Source organism: Cydia amplana, chromosome 11 (genome assembly GCF_948474715.1).
Source record: "Cydia amplana chromosome 11, ilCydAmpl1.1, whole genome shotgun sequence".
NCBI classification, from domain to species: domain Eukaryota; kingdom Metazoa; phylum Arthropoda; class Insecta; order Lepidoptera; family Tortricidae; genus Cydia; species Cydia amplana.
Genome location: NC_086079.1, coordinates 16300658 through 16326144, shown reverse-complemented (window position 1 = coordinate 16326144; position 25487 = coordinate 16300658). Strand labels below are relative to the sequence as shown.

General features: G+C 37.4%; 1 protein-coding gene across 5 annotated transcripts in view; it reads left to right on the top strand.

Annotated features, from left to right (window-relative positions):
- Positions 1-25487, top strand: part of LOC134652059 (tyrosine-protein phosphatase Lar) — a 633608-nt gene that overhangs the window by 108448 nt on the left and 499673 nt on the right. For all 5 annotated transcript variants that reach the window (XM_063507207.1, XM_063507209.1, XM_063507205.1 and 2 more), the window contains exon 3: positions 17226-17267. In XM_063507207.1, the coding sequence (XP_063363277.1) occupies positions 17226-17267 (42 nt within the window). The remainder of the gene's footprint in view (positions 1-17225; positions 17268-25487) is intronic.

Sequence of the window (25487 nt, the reverse complement as noted above, 5' to 3'; positions counted from 1 at the left end):
GATGCAAATTTTTGATTTCGAGGGGGGTGCCCCCCGAAATTTGTAAAAAATAAAGTTTTGCTATTTGGTCAAGTTTGGTATCATTTTCGTGTAACTCAAGGATGCTAAATTCATTTCTGATATTTAATTTATATGGTTACATATAAATAATTTGAAAAAAAAATGAAAAATTAATATTTGCTATTTTATTGTTTTCGGAATTAATGCCAAAATTTTCCTTATTTTAATATATACACAAAAAATATAAATTTTATGAAATAGCCCTACTATTCCTCGTTATAAAAAGTATACACATGGCATATTTATTTCCAAATAATGTGAAGAAAAAAAATAAAATGTAGACCTACTTTCGACCACAAGCTCGACGAAGAGTATACAACGATGTATGTTACAGCTATTAGAATTACGGCGTTTGATGACGATGAGATACCTTTTAGCATAATGAGTCCTTAGAAGCCTTAGATCATTTTAGGAAGGAGAGCCACCTTGATTTTTGGTACGGTCGGGATGAAAAGGTTTGGGTGATTTGTCTCATACAATCATAAATTTATGCAAGCACCTGTATAGGTTTCTGCAATAAGTTTGGTGACATTCATGAGTAAATCAAAAGGAAGAAATCATTTAGGTGATTAAATCTTCAAAATACAAAATAATGTAAATATTGACTAATATTTACATTATTTTCCTGCGTATAGCTACGTCTCTTAAATCGGATTAGGTTGTGCACCGAACATAAGCAATGTTAAAGAGTGTAAACAAATATATAGGTAGTAAAATCTTTAAAATACGAAATAATGTAATTATTAGTCCATTTCCCTTTTTTTTTCTTTTAATTTTCTCGATAATGACACCATGCAGAAACCTAAACAGGTGCTTTCATAACGTTATGATTGTATGGGACAAATCACACCCCACCCTTTCATCCATACCGCACCAAAAATCAAGGTGGCTCTCCTTCCTAAAATGATCTAAGGGTTCTAAGGACTCATTATGCTAAAATGTATCTCATCATCATCAAACGCCGTAATTCTAATAGCTGTAACACACATCGTTGTATACTATTCGGTGAGTACAAAGTAGGTCTACATTTTATTTTATTTTCTTCACATTTTTTAGATATAAATATACCATGTGTATACTTTTTATAACGAGGAACAGTAGGGCTATTTCATGAAATTTTTATTTTTTGTGTATATATTAAAATGAGGAAACTATTGGCATTTATTCGGAAAAAAATAAAATAGCAAATTTGAATTCTTAATTTTTTTCAAATTATTTATATGAAACTATATTAGTTAACTATCAGAAATGAACTTTATTTTTTACAAATTTCGCGGGGCACCCCCCTCGAAGTCAAAAATTTGCATCAAAAATTCGATTGGCTCCCCTTCCTAAATCAATCTGTGAGTCAAAAGGAGCAACTCTGCAAAAGGAAATTCCATCATCATCATTTGCCCTAAATCGCACTTTTTTGTCGTGTGCGCCAGGGACTATTTGTCGATGTACGATTGATTTCGTATTTATTCCGCCCAGGAAATGGCTCTTCAAACTTATAACATTTTATCAAAATATGACGAAAAAAAAAACACCAACGAAATTTAATTCAGCCCACATCTAGTTAATCCATGGTCTGTGGGCATCGGTTTCGGGCTTAGCGCGGTATTTACATGCAAGTTTACACTGCATTAAACCGAAGCGACATTTTCGATGTCGCCCGCGTGGAAGTACCCGGCAGAGTATTTCCGCAGTTTTCGTTACATTCTCATCTCCATGTAGGAAATATAATATGATGTCAATAAGTAAGTAACCTGGCAAATCTTCAGAGGATATTTTGAATTAAATTTTGGTAAGGATTTTAGCGAACGAATTCATACCGACATTTTAGGTAGGTATGTATGTAGTTCTTAATTTTGGTACTTCACGATCGAAATGCTTGCCTAAATGCGGTCATACTGAAAGTTTCTGGATTCTGATATATGAGAAAACTTATTATTTCTAAGTGGCCAGTCCAGGAATTTTCAGTATGACCTAAGTAGTAACAAAATACCTACATAATTTAGTAACTTACGGTTTAAACTCACGTGTTTTTAGTCACTCGCGCGACGTGTTTCGGAGAGCCTAGGTCTCCTTTCACAAGCGCTGTGAGAACCAGAGGTCTTGCGCTGTCGTTGTAGGCGCGCATAGTGGATGGTTTGGGTCATCTAACACTTGTAGCGACATACTTCACGAACTCACTAAGTATATAAAAAAAAACAGATTCCATATATCCACCACACTGTCACAACACTCACTGACATTCTGCTAAAGGCTAAGGGATCACATACTTCCTTGCTGGCGGCATTTAAGGTTCCATCACACAGGCGCGTTTTCCGGGCGGGGCGTGAGCGTTTTATATGTAAAAGTGGCGCGCCCCGCTCACGCCCCGTCCGGATAACGCGCCTGTGTGACGAAGTCTTAAATGTTAGTATATTCCAGTCCCACGACAGTTTAAATTCGAATTTCAGACATGCATCCTTGAGACAATTCTCAAAGGCCAATGCCTGCAGATCGAGTTAAAGAAGCTGTTATCCAACTTTTTCATTTTGAAAGCGATTCGATATCGTAATGTTAGACTAAGTAATTTAACGAAGACTCGAAAAGGTCAACTGGTGACAGCCCGAGTTGACGTGCCATTAGTTATGTCATTTTGATTTACGCCAATTACGGCTTCGAAACGAGGTCTCGTCTTTACCGGGTTAAATTATAATACAAGATTAATAGTTACACAAACAAACAAGACAAATAGTTTTTTTAAATACTAGCGTCGGCCCGCGATTTCGTCTGCATGGTATGATGATGATGATTGTTAAAAAATAAACCTTTCAGTTGAAGAGGTAAGAGACAGACAGAGTCACTATCACATTTATATTTCTATTACAAATCCAAACTTTCACATAAATAATATCGCGCTGCTTAACCTATAATATCAAAATGGCCTAACGTTTGTCCGTTGACTCCAGTGAATAGTCTAGTAAACGCATTAAACAGACCCTAACTTCTGTCTAGATCGGATTACTCTAACCAGCTTAGTGTGAACGCCGCTTTACTAAATACCTGTGTTTTCATTAGGGACGTTAAGGTAGGTTCACACAAGCGAAAACATTTTTTACAAAATTTTGAAAATGATGACGAAATGATCTCCGAGACGTACAGCTGCACAGAGAACCTACCCCCTGCAAACAAATGTATATACTGGGGGGTCAGTTATCCCTGCAGCTTACTGTACCCACCTACTCAACAACCCTTTATCCAATCTGTAGAAAATTTGATAATTTTAGACCCCCGTTGGCTACTGAGGGGCTTCCGCGAAAACTGAAATTCGCAAAAATTTCTTTTATTCTAATGAAGGCGTAATTAGAGTGACAGAGAAACATGCCCGCAATTTGCGAACTTCGATCTTCGCGGTTATAGCCCAGGTCTACGTGGATACAGTTGATTAGGTATTTAGCTATTTTAGACTAGTTTTAGTTCAATGTTGTACCTTCAAATAGCCACAATATAACGAAATGTGGATAAACGTACGTGCGACAAAGTGTGAACTGTGCCCTATAGTAATAATACCAGACTTAATGAAAAAGTGTATAACGGGGTTTACTGAAAGTTTTTATTATTATTTCTCATAGCCAGCAACTTAATGAGCAAAATGTAATAAACTTAATACTGAAATCATGTAATTTCATTCTTCTTAGGTTGTTGTATACATTATTAATTAAGGCCGTGCATCGAAAAATAACAGGATCTTAGAAAGGTGGCAGTGGCTAGCCCCGGAAACAAACAGTAGTGATTTTCGGATATATGTTTCTTGACTATATGATAAGACATTTCGTAGTAGTCGAAAAACGAATGCTTAAAATTTTCTCGATAGAAAATAAATCCAAACTTACGTGTTCATTTTTCGGTTTTAGCTTCGTGCAACTAGAAAACACATCCATATCCAGCACAATCCACCTTACAGCAAAGGTTTTCATCTCGTCTTAACTTTCAAAGAACTAAATATTAACTTATTATCCTTTACCGATGGATTTATTATCGATTTTTGATTTTATGAATTCAACAGCAAACGCCCATTTTACGCAGTTCGGTTTCTCTTTCTGTCATGCGTCAAAGTCATAAATGCATCCTTTATGCCAGTAATGTTAGATGGCCGTCGTGCCTCAAAGAGGTAAGACCTATGTCACTTCGCGCAGCGCTCCGAATTACGTAAAATTTTAATATCCAATAAACGTTGAGTCGTAACTCCATTGAGTAGTAACGGAATCGGAGGTAAACCTATGATGGTGCCTTCTTACAGGCCTATACGTTACGCATGTGTGCGTGTTTGCTTAGCTACGTCATGCTACGTCGAAATCTATACTCTTTGTCAGTTACAACGGGTTAGGAAATTTCGACAGATATTGAAATGTATCGGTAGCTGTTTGGTATTTAGCCATCAGAATCTAACCGTAACTTTTTGCTTTATTTTTGTTTGAAAATAAAATATCTATAAGAATATATTTTTTCTTTTTTTCTATTGTAATGATAAAAATAAATCTAGTATGTTTCATGCTCAAATAATTTAAAATAATTGAATAAATATTAAAAACTAATTGATATTATTCGTTTTAATTATTATATTATTAAGTTTGTTTGAATAAAATATTTTATTTCAATAATACGAAAAGTTATTATATTTAAGTACCACTAAAAAAGGTCTCTACTTACAAAAACTCACTTGCACGGGCCGGGGTTCGAACCCGTGACCTCCGGTTTGAAAGTCGCACGCCACTACAATTTCACATAAGTAATTTACAATGACATGATACCGTGGAAAAAGTGAATATTACAATGTACTGTGTTACTATCATTTTATAGTTTATTTTGGCTTGACAAGGAGGAATGAGAAAAACGTGCAGAGCGAGAGGATTAAATCTCTCTGTCCCTTTCTTAAAGTAGCCAATCCTAATTATGACATCTGTTTTGATATTAATTCTTTGAACATAATTTGTCGATGTTCTTTTTTATATCATCGAGAAAGATTTTTATTAAAAAAATGTGTTGAATTTATATGTTTTATTTATGTTTTTTTGGCATAAATTTCATTACTTTTGACAAATTTTGATTGTGATGACAAACGATTTGATGTGATGTGTGAAACGAACCATGTGATCAACGATTTATCTAATAAAACTTCATTTAGTCGAAAAAAATTGTTGTCTACTACCGGGTGGAAAAAAATTATGGGCCCTGGAGGGAAAGTGCCTTAAAACCTTAAGTTTGCTCATTTTACTTAAATGAAACATTATTGTTTTTTAAAGAAACAACTGCATTCAAAGATTTTCAATAATCTCTTATTCAATAAAACATATAATTACTAAACACTGTGATTTATTTCAAATAAATGCAAATCGATCGGATAAAAGATATTATTATTACGCTGCACAAACTTCTTCAATGATAATTTTACTTGTAGTAGGCGCATCATGCCGCCTCCGGCCATGCTATTTAGAGAGAGAAAGTTTTTCTCAAATTCAGACTTCCGAACGCACGTCACGCAACCCACGCGTGACGCTTCTGTCAAACGTCATTGTCGTTTTCATGCAGCCGACGGCCATTACGTGTCCTAAAATAAAAAGTCTTTTTGTTTATAAAAGGACAAGAAATTCCTTAAAATACGTGGAAAATAGGATAAAAAGTGACCCAATTGTAAATTGGAAGAATAAGAAGATTGGAGAAGAAGATACAAGAACGTACGCGATCAAGGCTGAATGCGACCTCTCGTCGCCATGGGCCGCTATGCGCGGACGCGGTACATATCGAGATCACGATCTTGGGCCTATTCTAGGTCTGTAATTCTATATCATCAAGATTCCTATCTCCGCCAGCGGCGTCGAGAACTAGATCTCGCTCGGTATCCACAGTAAGCCTCGCTCTCTGAATTAGCATCGAATGCCAGCATTCGAATAGTTACTTTTTTAAAACATGTAACATTCCAAAAAGGAACATAAATGGTAAGTAATAGAGTGGTAGTACCAAATGCTAATTTGTTATGTTATTTCTATTTAGTGTTGGTGATGTGGTTTTGGAGTTTTATAACTAGCCAACTCTGGTTGCTGACTGTACTTGGTGGTTGTGCTGTACACATGCATTCTGGAACGCTATTCTAGGCGTATCTGTTTCTAAATGCATAAAATGGCTGTGCTAATCATTTTGGAGTGTTAATTTAGACATCTCTGTTTGATATTCGCACTTGGCAACCTTGGCGTACTACACTAGGTGCGTTCACTGCCAGTAGCCATGGGATATTGTCACATATTCCTTGCCAACAGCACTGAGACATTGCTCATGTCCTACCTGCAAATAGGTAGTGGACCATAAGCCACCTACAAGTCTTGTTAGATAAACTTACCTACTGGGTTTTGTGGCGTGTTACACTCTAGACACAGCTCTTAACCAAATGAGTTAATCATGTGGTATGCCAATACTAGGCCGTCTCTTGATATATACTCATTTTCAAGTAGCTGAATTTAAGTAGGTACTTATTCTAATTCAAGCAAGCGAAGTACTAAGCGAGCGAGCAAATCTTGACCTTGTGGATAAAGGCACCTGAAATTCGAATATTATGGGATTAACCCTTCTAGGACTGTGCTGTTGTTTGTTCGCAGATATATAATTAAGGACATTACAAAACAAGTATGGTCCGGACAAGATTATGAAAAAATACTCCGCGCTGTAAATAATTATTGGTGCTCCGAGGTGAACCCAGAGAATTACGCTGCGGCTGGCGAGATGCTTGTCAGTAGGGAACAAGGCTAAGTATTGAAATTAAACAAAATCAACCTGTTCTCTAACTGTGATGATTTAGCTCTCAATACAATTGTGCACTGTAACAGAACCATAAGTGACTGCTCATTTTTGTGCGATTGTCATCACTAACAATCTTAGCTAAGGTAGCTGTTCAATAATGAATCCCAATAAATGGCATAAGATGTTTTAAAAAATCTTTTAAACATGCTGTTGACAAGTGATGTATGTGATAAGGTGTGCTAGCAAGAATAACTAATGACTTATAAATTATTGTAAGTCCTAAGAAATTTAATCTTACAGGGCTCAACTACCAATCATATTTTTACAATGTATGTTTTTGATGTTACTTATCTTTGTTTCATACAATAAAGTATTTACTACTTACTAGCAACATACAAAATAGCCTGGTAAAAAGCAGCAATAAGGAAGCGGAGCAACACTATCCTCTCTGCAGGCACAAGGTCGCTCCTAGTCCCAGCGACAGCACGGCCTGGATAAAAGCAGCAATAAGGAAGCGGAGCTCATACAAAACTCCTATCTTATCTGTGCCAGTATTTACAGGTATTCCGAAAAATGGATATTTCTGTAAAATTAACAGTCAAGTACTGGAAAAATATGTGACTGTGATATATGCTGTGTGTACAAAATAATATATGCCTATGATGTTCTTAATGTACCTACATTACATTTCATACAGCTCAATATTTCGTTAAAATATTTTCTGTACAAAACCCTATGGGAAATAAATACAGATATATTGCTAAGACAAGTAAAATTATTGCATCTAAGCAGTTTTAATACAACAAGAAATTGGAACTGCCATAAAACTAATAACACAAATTGTTACATGGCACTAGCTCCAAGTTGTTTTTACCTGATTCTTGAATTTGGGAAACATCTGTGTTTCATATGGAAATATGAAATTTCAATTTTAATTCCTGTCATTAGACTATTATGTGATTATATATAGATATCTCTCTAGCTATATGTATCGGACCTTTCATGAAGTGTATAAGGTCTAGAGGTCACACTATATCCATTGTTGAAACTCCTTACAATAAATGTTTCTTATACTATGTATGTACCTATACAAGATATATGGAGTCATAATCAAATGGAACTAGCACCTAAATACCTCAGAAAGCTGGCTAATATCTAGATTATTTATTTACCCAATATTTTATAAACTGGTTACATTTTTATAAGTTTATAACTTTGTTCATATAAATGGGTTGTTTGTATAGCTATAAGTTTGGCTAAATGAATATGGCATACACATGTATGTTAAGTATACTGAATTTAATATATTTTAAAGAAATATAATGCCAATAAATATCACCTAGTGTAATATAATCTGATGGCTAAATAAAACGGATTATATCGCATATATTTAATTCATTCTACATCCCGACATTACGCATTTGAATTTGAAGAATGCAAGAAGAGAAAAATTGCCAAGTTTAACGCAGCTCTAAGAATTGCTTCAGAATAATCGGAGCGCGAACGGAACGTCGCTGTCACTGTCAAATCCATGGGTTGTCATTGTCAACTTATCTCTTCAGTAATATGTCGATTGTCGATCGTCTTTATGTTAAAAGACATTCCTTTCAGATTTATCAGTGTGAGATACTACTGAAAGAAGATAATACAGCTATCTCAACTAATTAAAAACCGACTAGGTGAAATGAAATACAGTATGTTTATGTCTAGGATCATTTAGCATAAGATGAGTGAGAGATGATAAACTATTCGATTTTGCTGATAAAAACCTGCCAAATATGCAAGTGAGAATCCTATAGGTATTAGAAATCAATCTGAGATTGCCATACGAGTTTCAATTCAACAGTGGTTACTCAAATGAGTACGTCTTTATGTCTGTCAAGTTAAACCAGTTTGACAGCACTGGCTTACCTCGAATATCAAGATCTCGGAGATTTAATATAAATTAAACAATGAATATTTTGAAATGTGTTGCAACATTCTGGAACTCCTCTGATCGAGTTATTAATAGTAGTGCAGATGAAATATGTGGACGCTATACATACCCTAGTGAAGTAATTAATTAACCCAGATGGTTTTCTACATAGATGCTTTCACATTTTCATGGTTATAAAAAACATTTTATCTGTGCTTTCCTTCCATTTGAAATGAAATTCAAGGTATTAAAGTTCTAGGAAAAGCAGAAGGCACGGTCATTGTACCTACTCAGTTTTACAAAATATTTATATGTTACATACATATAATTATATGGATTTGAGCCCTAGCTTCTCAATTATAAAAACTTATTCCATTAACCGGTTTCACAAGTTTCGGTTTCACACCGGGTTAACAAGATTCAACATCGTCTTATCCTGGTTACCCCTGTGTTAACCGGGAAGTGTCTTCAGCCATCACTGAAGGAGCGGAGGAGAGAGGAGGAACTTCCGATTGGCGCGACCAACAGTACGGTGGAGTCCCTTGCGCCCAACACCGTCAACACTGGTGTATGTTTTTGTGGAACAATTAAGCATACTTACATTAATTATTTCATAGCAGCTGTTCGAGAAGTGCTTGCTATTTAATAGAATTATGTAATGAGGGAGCTAGGTATAGAAATATTTTTTTATAAATTGCTCTTATGCCTGTATTGCGGCATAGGCTCTCCTCAAATGATAAGGTGGAACGCTTTATGAAAAACGTTTTTTGACTACACCCACCTCAACCTTAAGTGTGAGCTTGTACCTAATCTAAATCAGTATTTAATTATTTATCAATAATTTCACCATCAAATAAAAATCTTTCATTACAAGATTAAGAAATAGTAAAAAATTACTTATTATTCTGGCTATGGTGATTGCACACAGCGCGCTAAAACCCTATCCTTGATTTTAAATTTGAGAAATGTTGCTATCTTTAACATTTTGTAGGGAAAAAACTACTTAATTTGAAATTGAATGAGGTTTGTTCTCAGGCCAAAACATTACCTAGCTGTATGTTACTTATATATAAGAACGAAGAATGCTATTCATTAGTTATTATTTATTGCCGGAAAAATACCTCATCACTTCCCAAACGATTCGTAGATGAATTAAGTCGACTCTTAAAGATACTTTAAGTGGTATTGATATTTCTATTTTTCAACAAACATTCAACCTGTTATGCGTTGGTGTCATATTGATGGAAGAAAAACATTACGTTGGAGTAAGACTTCTGACGATTTTGCCCAATTTCATAATAATAGGGCCATAGTTTCATCCAATGATCTTGTTAGATCCTTAGTTATTCTTTCTTCTATCTAGTTAATAAGAGAATAAGGGTTGCTAAAAGCAGCAACACACTGTTAAGAGACAGTTAAGAGTTGCTTATAGCTATTGAATTCTCTAAAACTTTCATTTTATGCCATCTTTAGATTTTTTGATAGTCCTATACTTCATAATTAAGTTTTTTATTTGGTACTAAGTGGTACTAATAAAATACCCTTTAATAAGGAACAATGTATTATTTGTTTCAACTAGGTATCATATGATAAGCAGTTTGATGAAATGATGATCTCACTAGATCTCTAAATAATGTGTAATAATTAAAATTATATTCATATTGGAAATAGACAGTTACTCATACCGAACTAAAACGGTAGGTATTTTAAAATGAAATCAAAAATCATTGCTTTCATTGTTCCCATACAAAGCCAAATCAAACTTTGAATACTTATCTCTAAACATCTACAAGTAAAATTATCATTGAAGAAGTTTGTGCAGCGTAATAATAATTGGAAATTAAACGAACTTACCTGTAAGTGAAGTTCATTTCAATTATATTAGCTGCACAAACTTCGAAATGATAATCCCTCCCGCCCAGTACCCGCGTTGTCCTGAGACAACCAGGGATTCTAATAGTGGAAAATCCCTGTCAAAGTTTTAGACAATTTTGGCTTTGCCGAGTTGGCCAAGCTGTTATATCTGTTGGCATATTCACTGCCAGCGCGAGCTACGAGCGAAGCTGATAATATGTGTTTTCCGCTTTGTAGCGCCAAGCGCCTAAGAAAAGAGAACCCGCCTAGCGGGTCTCTGGCAGTGAAAGTGTTTTGACTTGGCTTGTTACTCTAAACTAAATGACGTTTGACAGAAGCGTCACGCGTGGGTTGCGTGACGTGCGTTCGGAAGTCTGAATTTGAGAAAAACTTTCTCTCTCTAAATAGCATGGCCGGAGGCGGCATGATGCGCCTACTACAAGTAAAATTATCATTTCGAAGTTTGTGCAGCTAATATAATTGAAATGAACTTCACTTACAGGTAAGTTCGTTTAATTTCCAATTAATACCCACCTATACAACAATGAATACGAGTACAGTCAGCTGCACACCGAAGGCCGTTTTGCGGTAGATCATGTTAGATCTTATTTGTAGAGCCATAAGAGCGTGTCACATATTTTTGCGGCCGTCGAAGAGTAACATATTATTGCAGGTGACTGTACCTATGAAAAATTCGAGGGTTAAAAAGCATTTCAACCAAAGCATTTATAATAATAACGACCATGGACGCCTGCAACCCCAGGGTTATTGTAACCCCATAACAATAAGGTTGAAATTTGCATTTAGTGACCGCAAAGTCAGGTGAGCGTAATCAAGTAAATCTGTTTTCATCATATTTTATCAAAAATAATCTCTTTTCTGTTCTTGTGCTATTTTCTTATTATCAATACTCTTAACTTATATGCTATATACGCTGCTGCTTCTATGATGTTAACATCTTCCAAAACAACAATAAATATGCAGGTTTATGAATTAATTATTTTATTGTTTGCTATAATGAACAAGTAACAACGCCATCTGTTTCAATTTTTTCCGAATTTAAGTTTCTGGCCGACCGCAGCGACCACGTATAATGGTAGTTAACTTCTGTAACGTTAGATGGTGCTAAAAGGTCACACAAACTTCACGTGCGGCGCGAAGCGTTTCCATGTGTGCGTGTTAGCGGGGAGGGAAGAACTAGCGGGCGTGGTTTACGAAGCGCCAGACGCGGCTGCAGTAGGCCCTTAAGCGTCCCGCATAGCAAAAACATTTCTGATTTTTAATGTACTTAATGCAAAAATGTTCATTATTTTTAATGGGTTATGATTATTAATTTCCTGTATTTTTTAGGTTTTAATGACTTAACTTACTACAGTATTGATATGACTCATTCAATTTAAAATCGATTAAAAATACATTATTTTAAATTATTTGTCTCTATGCACCTATTTAATTTTATACTGGGTCGCTTAGGGTGGTTTCAGTTTTGGCGTTACGCGCTATATTTTGCTTCATTAGAATTTTACGTGCTTCCAAAAACGAGCTTATAGGCGTGTATAAAACGCTAGTCTGAAACCGCCCTTATTCAATGAACGTTAAATTGAAATGTAAACTCCTTATTTCGGAGACAGTCACAATGGACATTTAACGTTAACATTCACTAAAGGAACAAAGCTATAGAGTTACTCGCTCCGCTCTAAATCACTTGTTATGTTTGTGCAGCCGTTCCTATGACTTGAATAAATCGCACATTTGGCGCTCAACTTGAGCTGTGCAACCATCTATCTTTAAAAAAAACCTTAACTTAGTACTAAATACTTTACACTTACGACCTTCTGTACACGAAATCAATATGCTGAATGAATTTAGCATAACGCCATTATTACGAACACTTCGGAAACCCCCCGGCTCTCACATTGAATTACACTTTATGACTTCATTATAAGGTTCAAACTGGCGTGAAATTGATCGGGCGCCGAGCGTTCGATGAAATGTTGATTTCGGAATCTCGGCCGTCGGATATTCATAAATGGAACGCGAGACGTGGCGGTTTGATGTGCATTTGTTTTCTTGGAAAGTGTTTCGCTTTTGTAAAGGTACACTCACGCTCTGTGATTGTTACGCTATTTAAGGGTTCGAGCGAGAGGGTAGGGGCGAGTATGGAACAACCAATTATTAACCCTAAATGTGACTTTAAAATCACGTGTGGTGACTGTACCAGCCGAAATATCCCATCGTCTTGTATTTTTAAAGCTTCATAATACACTCATTATCGCGATTTAAATCGTATGTTCTGTCACTTTTAGAGTGAGGGAGTGACATATCAAACATGTGACACGATAGACGATAAAAATACAATCATTTTATCGCGCTATGTGAAAAGGTAACGTTGATATACGTCAGCTACTTCCAGCCAACGAATGAATGAACGAGTGAATGAGTCATACGTACGTTTTCCGGAACACTTTGTTCAAATTTCGCTCCCAACGGACATTGTTTTCGCACCTTTATTAAAAAACGGGAATATTTTACTTTTTATTGGCTGTCGGTTACGCCGCTTTAATATGGAACCCTATCGTATTAAAAGCAACTTACTTTGATATTATGCTCGGATTTGATCAATATTTGTGTTTTTTTTGCAGATATATTTATTTATACCTATGTACATTTTTTGAATTTTAAAAAATAACCTTAAACTATAGACCACCTAAATCTGTGCCTTAAACCACAGACCACCAAAAAAAGGGACTTGATGCCATAGGGCACTCTTTAGCAGCTGCTTTTCTCAAAGGATCACCCGATATCGGATCGGACAATGTGAAAACGCTCTTAAGGCTTCGCAAGAAGGTTCAGGAAATCCCAAACGTCGTATTTCGTAACAGAAACTGACGGCTGACAATTATTACTCGCGAACACTCAGAAACTCTCGAAAGAAATTATTGAGAACGTTCGTTAATGCTTTCGTATCGGGGTTTGTTTGTCATATAAGTAAGTACCTATCTATTTAGGTATCATCATTCCTCATACATGTTGCTTGAGAGGCATCTAAACCTGTTTATTTTTCTTTAGACACAATTCCTAAGGTTCTTTATGACGATTATCGCGAAATCTCAATCAGACTGAGCGCGGTCTACACAACTTGTGCATATAACTGCGTCGAAATATCGGGAGCAAAACATACCCACTTGAAATGAACCGTTTTTTTATTAGTGCGCAATTTCGCATAGTGTTGCTTTGTGGCTTTAACCAATAAGTATCAAAAAGTAAAAGATACAATAATAATCAAACAGTACCTACTTATATCTCGACTGGACCACATACATACATATGTAGTTGCAAAATCGTGATCACAATTCACAAACTAGTTTTCGAAAATTACAAGGAGCGATATAGAGCTTATTGGTGCGCGGGAAATGCACTGCGAGTAGTTGAAGGTCGTACCGAGACAATAATAAAGCCAGTCGACATTTTAAACTTAGAATCCTCAAGGAATACTTACGCATTAAATCCTTTGGTTTCCTCTCAAGCACCCCATATAATCGTACCTGTGTATAGTATGAATTATCTCAGATGATTTTTACGGGCTCGAGCACTAATCTGTTAAACAAAAGCCTTTGTTTCTTTTAAGAGCGGTCTTCAGCACGTGCCAAAGATGATAAATTTGCTTTTTAAACGGGTTTGTTCCCGTTACTTAAGTAGGGTCTATTAGCAGTAAACAGGTGTAAGCACTACATAAAGGAAACAATACCTTTTGTTTAATAGACTAGGGCCCGAGCCCGAAAAAATCATCTCAGATAATTCATACTATACAGTGTGGTACACACTGTTCACAGGTGTGTGCATGGAGTACACACACGTACAATATGTACACCATGTTCGTGCGTGTGTGTACTCCATACAAATTGTTTGTTCTGTTCCTATACTGTGGCTGCTTTGAGCTGAATATGATATTTGTAGTTGAATAAAGTGACTCCGAGAATTGGCAATCGGACATTTGATAGCCACTTTAAAATCACCTTAACGCATTCTCTGGTGGATTCTTGAATAAGGAACTTGTTTAATCCAAAGAAAACTAGATGTTTTCTAGGTCACTCGGTGGTGACTTTGAAAATATTGTTTGTAAGGCGAAATTTAAAAAGGCTTACCTAACGGCCTGGCCACGACATTGCGCGAAGACTGGCTTCGGCTAAGCCGAAAACCATAGGTTGGAACGAAAGGTCCGATCGCTGTGTCTCGCTCCAACATATGGTTGTCGTCTTAGCCTAAGCCAGTCGCGCAATGTCGTGGCCAGCGCGTAAGGCTTAAAAAATGATGGTTAATTGTGAGTGAGGGTGTGTTTTTAATCTAGTTTGTGTTCCATCCATCAATTACTTCGATTTACGAGTTCCGAATGTCTCAAATCGAACGTTATTTCAAATAACGGTATGTTATTTAAGAGCTGTTAGAAAATTTCGAATGTCCCACCAGTAAAAATAAGTTAAGTTGACACTACAAAAGCCGACTATTGAAATACGGTTCACGGCGAAAATTTGGAAACAAAACATATAGGTACTAACTCGATTCAGCGGTGCTAAAGCGAAGTGGATGGAGTCAGATGTAGCAGCAGCACAGATCACTTGGGTAGATGGAGCATCAGTATCAGCATCAGTACTATATAAGTACGTGACGCCCGCCCGTCGTGACGCCACCGCTATTCACTCTTGCACTGTTAGTGCTTGAAAATGAAGACCTAGGCTCTCCGAACAAATGTCGCGCGAGTGGCTATAAATACATGAGTGAAACCGTAAAATAATGTCAGATGACGCGCAGTCATAGCGCAACGACTAATCTTAAATTACAAATATCTAAAGGCGACATTCGGATCTCAACTGCAGCTGTATTACTGTTGCGAAATTACTGCGGTGAACTTGATGTCGCCGCTATCTGTTAATATCCTTGATAAAATGAGTGACAGATTGAAAGTCATAATCGAATATAATCCGAGCTTCCTTAGGGATAACATATTATTAGGACATGATCATTATGGCAAAAAGTATTAAGGAATGCAAAAATAGGAGAATTTTTTTTAGGAATCCCGATGTAGATCCCGGGCAGTCTAGTGCTTTTTAATGCGGAGTCTGTGAGGGCGGTCTGTGGTCGGCAGTCATAGAAACAGCACGCACTCCACATGACGTGAATAATCGAATCGCGAGAGTGAGCTCTTAGTCCGGCAAGAAAAACAGGGGCCGGACCCGGCGCGTGTGGGACAAGGCACAAACGACCACGTGATGATGATGATACTGATGATATCCCTGCTAATATTATAAATGCGAAACTAACTCGGTCTGTGTGACTGTCTCTTTGTCTGTTATCTCTTCACGCTTATACCGTTGATCAGATTTCAATGAAATTTGGTATGTAGATTGTTTAAGGCCTGCATGGGACAGCCATAGGATAGGTATTTTCAGGGAACAATTTACATCGCACCGTTTTAATCCATTACTCATTTTATCGATGTGCCAACACATTATAGTGCGGCGGCGTTGATGCAGTAGACATCCCCATGTCACCTTTCGGCTGCGTGTCCACAAGAGATGTGCGACGATACGTAGCGAAGCATGTGTTAACCCGAAAACCTTCAGGTATCGGTTATTTTATTCGGATATTTTATGATTTCGTTCCCAGGTCTGACGACCCGATAGTCGGGATCGTGGTACTACACCTTTATATGACGAAACTTTTGAGGCCTGGCGCGGATGTCTTGTTTGGCTGGGTGGAAATTAATGTATTAAGATTAAGAACCAATTGAACCACTTCATGTACCTATCCACGCTCCGCGTGAAGTGGTTTTATTGGTTTTTAAGAAACTTCCCTCGCTGAATTCTCAAATCGCCTTCAGCTTTAGACTAGTACCAATCACCGCGACACTCGAACAGTCCGACGGCCTAATTTAATATACAACCTTCGCAAACTTTCAGGGAACAATTTACATCGCCCCGTTTCCGAGGGCGAAGAAACATTTCCCTGTACAGTCAGCAATAGAAACAACTGGGCCCTTGCGTAGTTTGCTGACGGTACAAATAGCAACACTAGGAGTGTAACATCGGTGGACCTTATTACAAAAGGCATAAGGTCCACCGATGTACAGGTTAAGTGTAAGGCCTGAGTGGACGCTCGAGTTGGGCGTGCAGCGGGGCGGGGCGTGCGGCGTGTTTTTGAATCGGAACTGTTAAAATATTTTATGAATTTAAACTTGAAACTGTTACAAAGTGGCCTGTAGTTTAACACTGGGTAACTCCGGGAAACTCATAATAGTATGTACCTATTATGTATAATCTTCATAAAAAAATATGATAAAATTGCTTGTCTATAAATAAATAAATGTATTATTACCCTACTTATAAAATATGAAAGCTTCAATGTTTGTTTAGTTGGGTTTATGAATATGATCTATCAGTGTCAAAAGTTACGTTTCGTGTTTAAGAACGGGTTATGAATTTGATCTGGATTTGTTATGAATTACAATCAGAATACGCCTCTACATCTCTAACACATGTTGAAATGTTTTTGTACAACATTGAAGTATATATATGTCTTAATTAAATAATTGTAAGTAAAACAAAATATGACTAATTATGATCACTGTTGTCCACAGACCTTGGAACCCGAGTTAGACATGGGATCCGACAACACACATGTAAGTACTTTAGCATATAGCAGAGAAACCGCAAGATGGGCAGAGAGGTAGTGTCACTAAGACAATAGATAGATAGATATAATACTCTTTATTGGCACACCTCAGTAAAAAGATACAAAAGAAAAGAACAATTGATTAAATGTAGAGGCAGACAACAGGCGGTCTTATCGCTAAAGAGCGATCTCTTCCAGGCGCGCTTCTAGCGCAATATTATAGTGGTGGTGGTATAGTGGTTTTGGGCAATATTGTGTTATCAAACATAACACACCGATTTCTTTCGCATACATTCACAACCAGAGGGTTGAACCGATGTGTGCTAAATCGGCTTGACATCAAGTCACAGTTTTGTCTTTAGCGGCCCTGTCCATCTGTTAACTCTATATTACTTTATATTACTCTTCTCACCTTAGCAGTTTACTTGCATTCTGCTTATGTAGCCTTTGTAGTGTATCGTGAAAATAAACTGAAACTGAAAAAGAGTATAGCCAAGGCGGGAACCGTGGCTCAACGCAAACAGTGGCTCAGTCGCCCAAATATCGCTATACACTTTAGCACCCTTACGTGTTAGAATAACTATTGCTCGTCCAATGGAATTTGTTAGATTACTGCATGTTTCTGCTGTATTAGTAGGGAAGCGAATAGCCTCTCTCATGTTGGAATTAGGTTGAGTGAGCCACTGTACCCGGCTATTTTTTCCGAGCCACTGTTTCCTCCTTGACTGTATACTTGTACTTGGCTTTCGTGCACCAACTAACACAAATTCACAATTTTCATCTACGTGTGAAATCACTTTTATCACACGTAAACTGTATTGGGCTCGTACTGATTACTTTAAACATAATGCAACAGTTGAGACTCATCGCTGGAAATGGCCGGCGAATTAAAAAGCACTTTTGATATGCATTGTAATGAGAAAATCATAACAATCGTGCCGTGAGCTGTGTGCAGCGGGTAAAGACTTGGTTACACGGGTGAGGAGACGAGGAGAGATTGCTTTAGAGCGTTCACATTGTCCGATCCGATATTGGATGTCGGATCGGATACGACCATAAAGAAGTAAAAATTTAAAAAGCAATTTTGTATATTTTCTAGAACTATATTTCGTTTACACCAAAACAGAAGGCTGGCATCAAGATTAATTTATTTCTCATTGAAAATAATAAAAAATATACATTATATTTTACGTCAAAATAAAATGCATTCACAAAAATATTGTCGCAACGCAATATCAATAATAATAATTAACAATCATTTTTGGATAATAGTAATCAGTGCTGAAAGCCCGACCGCCAGCGGCTATTAGGTATAATTACAACAATGGTGTCCTTACCTGCCCGTTGTGTGCACGGGTCTTTGTTAATAAGATCGGCTACGCAAGCCACACGCGGGCACACGAACGTCTTCAGCAGCGGAGTTGAAACAGTCGCCGTGGTCGAAATCGGCCGGGAGAGTATATATATATATAATCAGTGATAACTGATAATAGATCGAGCGCAACGCCGGGCCGTGCTCGTTGACATCACCATCCCCCATGATGAGAATCTCGTGAAAGCCGAGAAGGACAAGTCCAGTAAGTATCTAGACTTGGCTCACGAGATAACCGCCATGTGGGATGTTGATTCGACGATCATTGTCCCGATAGTTGTATCAGCGAACGGTCTAATAGCGAAGAGTCTCGACTAACATCTTGAGAGACTCTCGCTAGGTGGTTGGATCAAGGGTCAGATGCAGAAGGCGGTGATCTTGGACACGGCGCGGATAGTCCGCCGGTTCCTCTCTCTGCAGCCCTGACCACCGGCAGCTTGGGCCCTGCCCCGCTGCTGGCGGCACCCTAGGTTATAGGTTTTTTATAGTATGTTTATAAGTATTTTGTATTGTTTTTGTAAGTGTTTTTGTATTTTATTTTTATATCCATATTATAAATTAACCTAACTTAAGATGATAAATAAATAAAGAGGATATTAACAATCAAATTCAATAAAAAAAAATCCAAAAATAAAATAATGTCCGTTATTAAATAATCAAAATAATCAAAAGAAAATAAAGCAGTAAAAAAGGTCATTGTCTATAAAACCACTTTCTATAAATAGAAAGAGTAAACAGTAAAAAGCGGCCAAGTGCGAGTCGGACTCGCCCATGAAGGGTTCCGTATTTAGGCGATTTATGACGTATAAAAAAAAACTACTTACTAGATCTCGTTCAAACCAATTTTCGGTGGAAGTTTACATGGTAATGTACATCATATATTTTTTTTAGTTTTATCATTCTCTTATTTTAGAAGTTACAGGGGGGGGGGGACACACATTTTACCACTTTGGAAGTGTCTCTCGCGCAAACTATTCAGTTTAGAAAAAAATGATATTAGAAACCTCAATATCATTTTTAAAGACCTATCCATAGATACCCCACACGTACGGGTTTGATGAAAAAAAAATTTTTGAGTTTCAGTTCGAAGTATGGGGAACCCCAAAAAATTTATTGTTTTTTTTCTATTTTTGTGTGAAAATCTTAATGCGGTTTACAGAATACATCTACTTACCAAGTTTCAACAGTATAGTTCTTATAGTTTCGGAGAAAAGTGGCTGTGACATACGGACGGACAGACAGACGGACAGACGGACAGACAGACAGACATGACGAATCTATAAGGGTTCCGTTTTTTGCCATTTGGCTACGGAACCCTAAAAATCAGCCACAATAATTAAGAATATAAAAAATAAATAAGGATAGGGCACTCTCTAGCTTAGCAGAGCTGCCTATCTCCAAGGATCATCCGACATCGGATCGCACAATGTGAAAACGCTCTTACGTGCGGATTTTCCCACATTGTCCGGATTACGGCTGAACACGGCATTTATATGTCCTTTTTTATACTACATATCTCTGCATTTATAGAATTTACAAAAACATTCATATGACCTATCAAACAAATGAATGTGCTATGCACGTACTTACCAGGTCGCAAAGTTTTTTATTGGGTCGTCGGCGGTCTACCCTAAGCCTAACGGCCCAGCATTTACGTATTCACTGAGAGTCTTTTGAAAGAGTTTTTTGCGAAATGCAATAATACTCCAGTCCACAAGTTGCTTTTATCTCTGCGAAGAAAAAAGTCTTTTGTTCACGCAACTTGCAGTAAAATATTTTTTTCACAAAGATTAGATATTGCAGTTTTGTTATGTTCCGTATTTAGAAGTCTGTATAACGTGTGCGAAATAAAATTTTGACAAAGTTTTGAACATGTATTACCTAATGTTTAAAAAAAGTAAATTTTAATTATATGTAACTGCCAATTTATTTAATTAATGTCTATACATGTATCTAACAATTAATCTAGTAAGTTTAATTGGCATTGGATTCTCTCTTTTAAAATTATGGTCAACAATCGGGAAGAACGAACGAACGACATAATTATAGAAATAACAAGTGTTCTATTTAAAACCCAAAAAATTGATATTTTCACACGGACCCGTTTTCATGGCCCTATAGTGTAAGTACTAGTCGTAATACGTGACCAGACAAGCGTGCTAAACCGAGTCCATTACGTATGCATACGCCCGATAATAGCGCGTTGACTTTGATTGATATTATCCCTGATAATTACCTTAAATGTATGACATTTGCGTTAACCTAATTTGTATCGCAGGGCTATATTGTTAAACTACCTACGCGGAATCAAACCGGAATTCAACCACAGTCTATCAAATTAATTTGTCAGTAGAAAACGGTCCGAAATTTAAAGTTACGGGACATCGACCCTACGCGTCTACATTTTTAACATTTTCCGCCATTTTCTATTTAGTCTTTGTCAAAAAGGTCGTTATATTGACAAACTTGACGTTTTCGGCAGTAATTCCGTTGGCAAGATCAGTGCAGCAGTATTGCAGCAGTATTGCAGCGCATCATTACTGCCAACTGCATTTAGAATGGAATAGCAACAGTAATGCTGGTGCAGTCTCAATCCGAACGGTACCATGAAGGTTACGGCGTCATCGTCAGCCGTTAATTGCGAAGACAGGAAACCTTGGTCGCTTTTTATTTCATTTTATTTACACGATGAGAAAAAAGCGGCCAAGTGCGAGTCGGACTCGCCCATGAAGGGTTCCGTATTTAGGCGATTTATGACGTATAAAAAAAAAACTACTTACTAGATCTCGTTCAAACCAATTTTCGGTGGAAGTTTACATGGTAATGTACATGATATATTTTTTTTTGTTTTATCATTCTCTTATTTTAGAAGTTACAGGGGGGGGACACACATTTTACCACTTTGGAAGTGTCTCTCGCGCAAACTATTCAGTTTAGAAAAAAATGTTATTAGAAACCTCAATATCATTTTTGAAGACCTATCCATAGATACCCCACACGTATGGGTTTGATAAAAAAATTTTTTGAGTTTCAGTTCAAGGTATGGGGAACCCCAAAAATTTATTGTTTTTTTTCTATTTTTGTGTGAAAATCTTAATGCGGTTCACAGAATACATCTACTTACCAAGTTTCAACAGTATAGTTCTTATAGTTTCGGAGAAAAGTGGCTGTGACATACGGACGGACAGACAGACGGACAGACAGACAGACAGACATGACGAATCTATAAGGGTTCCGTTTTTTGCCATTTGGCTACGGAACCCTAAAAATGAAAGAATTATTCACCGATTCTGACTCGAAAATTGTCGGCTCGATTCTAACCACCAACCACAACGCCCTAAACACAAGTTTGCGTTGAATAACTGTTATTAAATACCAGGACACAATCAAGAGTCGAACGGGTGATTTCACTGATTATTTGCAGCGATAAAACTTCCGGCTACCCAGCTATGGCAATAAAGTGTTCAGGCTAAATAAAGTGCTTTGGTACTAAAGATTGTCGTAGGTTACCTTCCCTAGACTTCGCATTATGAAGTTGAAGGTGTTACTACGCTTTCGCACAATCAGCCCGACACTTGTTCGCCACGGGTAAGTTACACCTGCCAGGCCTGTGGTCGTGTTTGCCGCTCCCGTATTGGCTTTCATAGCCACGAAAAACGTTGTCGCCCTACCTGACACTGTTTCAATAGTCTGTAATAGACTTCAAGGCCAATGATGATGATGACTACGCTTTCACTTGTTTAGCGTACTCCCATCTGTAACCGCCGGTAACGAACTTGTAAGCCCTCTGGTGTTGTAGGCGTCCATGGTCGACGATAGTTGTTTACTATCAGATCATTTTCGTGCTTCTTTGTCTTGTATCGGCCCGATTCGAACTTTGAGATACGGTAAAAATTTGCTAAATATACAAAAGGTACCTACGATACAGATTGCAAATTTTCTTAAAGTTCAAATCAGGCCGAATATCACAAAAACTCTTACTTTGGTAACCCCTGTGTCTTTTTCTGTGTCAACGGGTAAACAGATTTGGTGCGATTTTTATTTATTTGAAAGTAGGTTTTACCGGTGGTTGCGACTAGGGAGTGCTCCTGGTACTGGTTTTCTATACAAATACAGTACCTGAACCGGGAATTCCCGGTTTACGCCTTACAAACTCCGTACCGTGAGCATTCCCTTTTTGCGATATCTATTAGGTATTTACGGTTCTAAATAAAACACTTATTTAGTGCTGTGACGGCAATGTGCAGTAAATGCAGGTAAGGCAGCTGCCCACCGTCGGCGAGAAAGATGGCGCTGACATAAAAGTTATTTATGATACATGTGCGAATTACCTATTCGCACGTGTATTGTACAACGTTTTACTAGGATTCGAACCCGGGACCTCCTGCTTTTGAGTTTGTAGGCAGGTTCACTACCGACTAGGAGGCCGTAGGTCGCCAAATATCTGCTCCCGTACAGTCTAATAAGTTACGCTCTTATTTTAAAACGACATGCTTTAACAACTATTTTGGTGACAGAACTCTAAGGAAAAGACTTCCGTATTTCCTAAATAGTCTACCCGAGAATATACGGCATGAGCCTGATAAGAATTTGTTTAAAAACGCATTATAACTGAACCTACTGCAAACACTTAAGTGTTTAGATCAAATAATAATTATAATAGACGTACTTAAAAATATAATATGTGTAATTAGAGACTCTTACCTGCAAGCCGAACTGTAAGTACAGTTTTGCAGGGTTCGGTATCAAGGATAGCTATGGCGAAAACAGTTTTCAACGCCAAAAAACATTTGCTTAAGGCCAGGATCTCTAAGAGTACAAAAAAACGCCTAATTAAGATATACATCTGGAGCATCGCTTTATATGGGTGTGAGACGTGGACTATGAGGCAGAAAGATAGGAAACGATTAGAGGCTTTTGAGATGTGGCTATGGAGAAGAATGGACGGAGAAAAAAACAAACGAGGAAGTGCCACGAATTGTTGGAGAGAAGAGAAACCTACTGAGGACCATAGAGAATAGACGAGGCAGAATGATAGGTCACTTGATAAGACACGACACTTTCTTTAAAACTATATTAGAAGACAAGGTCGAAGCTAGAAGAGGAAGAGGAAGACCACGAGCAAGCTATACACAACAACTAAAAACAAAGGCAAATGTCGTGTCTTACAGGGACCTGAAGAACCTAGCCGAGGACCGCGAAAACTGGCGCATACTCCACCGACAAGAGCCACGCTCTTAAATTATGATGATGAAAATAAAAAAGAACAAAAGTTGACATGAACGTTACGCTTACGTGACATATGTACCTATAATGTTTGGTACTCGTTTTCGTTGCTAAAAGTTGTTATACCAAGTAAATTGTTGTAAAATTGTTGTAGTCGCTCTATTTTGGTAATAAATAGGTACAATTTCTAGCACCAAAAACTAGTAGGTACAAGACGTACAGATATATGTCTGAGTCAGTTTCGCTACTTATTTGTGATGGAAAACAACCCTTAACTGGTTTATTCAGCTTCAAATTAGGTGTTATTTTGATAAGCGTTTTATTCCATTGTTTTATTTTAGGAATTACCTCAATTTTGTGGAATAAAGCGGCGCCGGGTGTGTTTAACAACAGGTTTCATGCAAGCCAACGGTCAATCGCTGGATTACATTGATGCCTAACGGTATTTAGTGGATAACGACGGGAATTTAAAATCGTAAACTGAAATATTTGAATTTTTAGTCCGTTTTTTACATGTCATGTAATAGACAGAGTTCTCTGTATGTCCGTCCCACCGCCAAGCTCATTGACTATTAGTAACAAGCTTTCAGATATTAAGATCAAATTTATACATCGATTCCTAAAGGTTATTTGGGGTTATTTTTATTTTCTTATTTGTTGTTTTTATCATACTTCGATTCTTTAGAATATAAGCGCGATTTACACCTACCTATACCTATGCGGCATGCCTATGTTGAACAAATAAATCTTTGAATCTTCACCGTAGATCCTAATACAAAATCTTCCGGGTCGTAGTATGGAATTTGCGTAACTCAACGCAAAATTAAGTAAAAATACATTTTTTTGTCCCAAAATGAGGAGCACTTCAAACTTACCAAATTTTATCAATCATCTTTAAAAAAATAGACAACAACGTAAAAATCGGGCCTTGTATGTTTTACTTTGAACAAACTAAATTCAATCTCCAAACCCTAACTCCCAACAGAAACGTATATTTAACCGGTTCGCATATATATATAAAAATGGAATATAGTGTTAAATCAGCGTCAGGACACATTAGCGGGGCGGCCGGACAAGGGTCCGGGAAAATTGCACGGCGTATGATAGATGGCGCACCCGGTAGAAGATGGCCGTAAAATAGACTACAGAGGAGGAATATTGATTTAACACGTCACTGCGGCATGGGGTTGATTTGACCCTCCAATGTTTGCTACTGGGTATATACCTTGTGGGAAAAAATTGCACGGCGTAATATGATAGATGGCGCACCCGGCTGAAGATGGCCGGACTACCGAGGAGGAATATTGATTTAACACGTCACTGCGGCATGGGGTTGATTCGACCCTCAAAGTTTCGCTCCTGGGTAAAAACTACCCCGTCCTTCTTCCGCCGTTCGTTCTAAAAGGTGATTCTGATTTCTAAAAATGTTCGCTACTGGAAAAAATAACCCCATGAAGTGGCAGCATGTACGCTGCCAAACTTCTTTGGTACTTAAGTTAAGCCATCGAGTAAATCAGCGTGACGTACAATTTTTAAAATTGATCTACAGTAAATCTACATATCAAATGACAAACGTTCTGATTTTACTTCAACATTGAACCAATAATAAAACGTATTGCGTAATCTCAA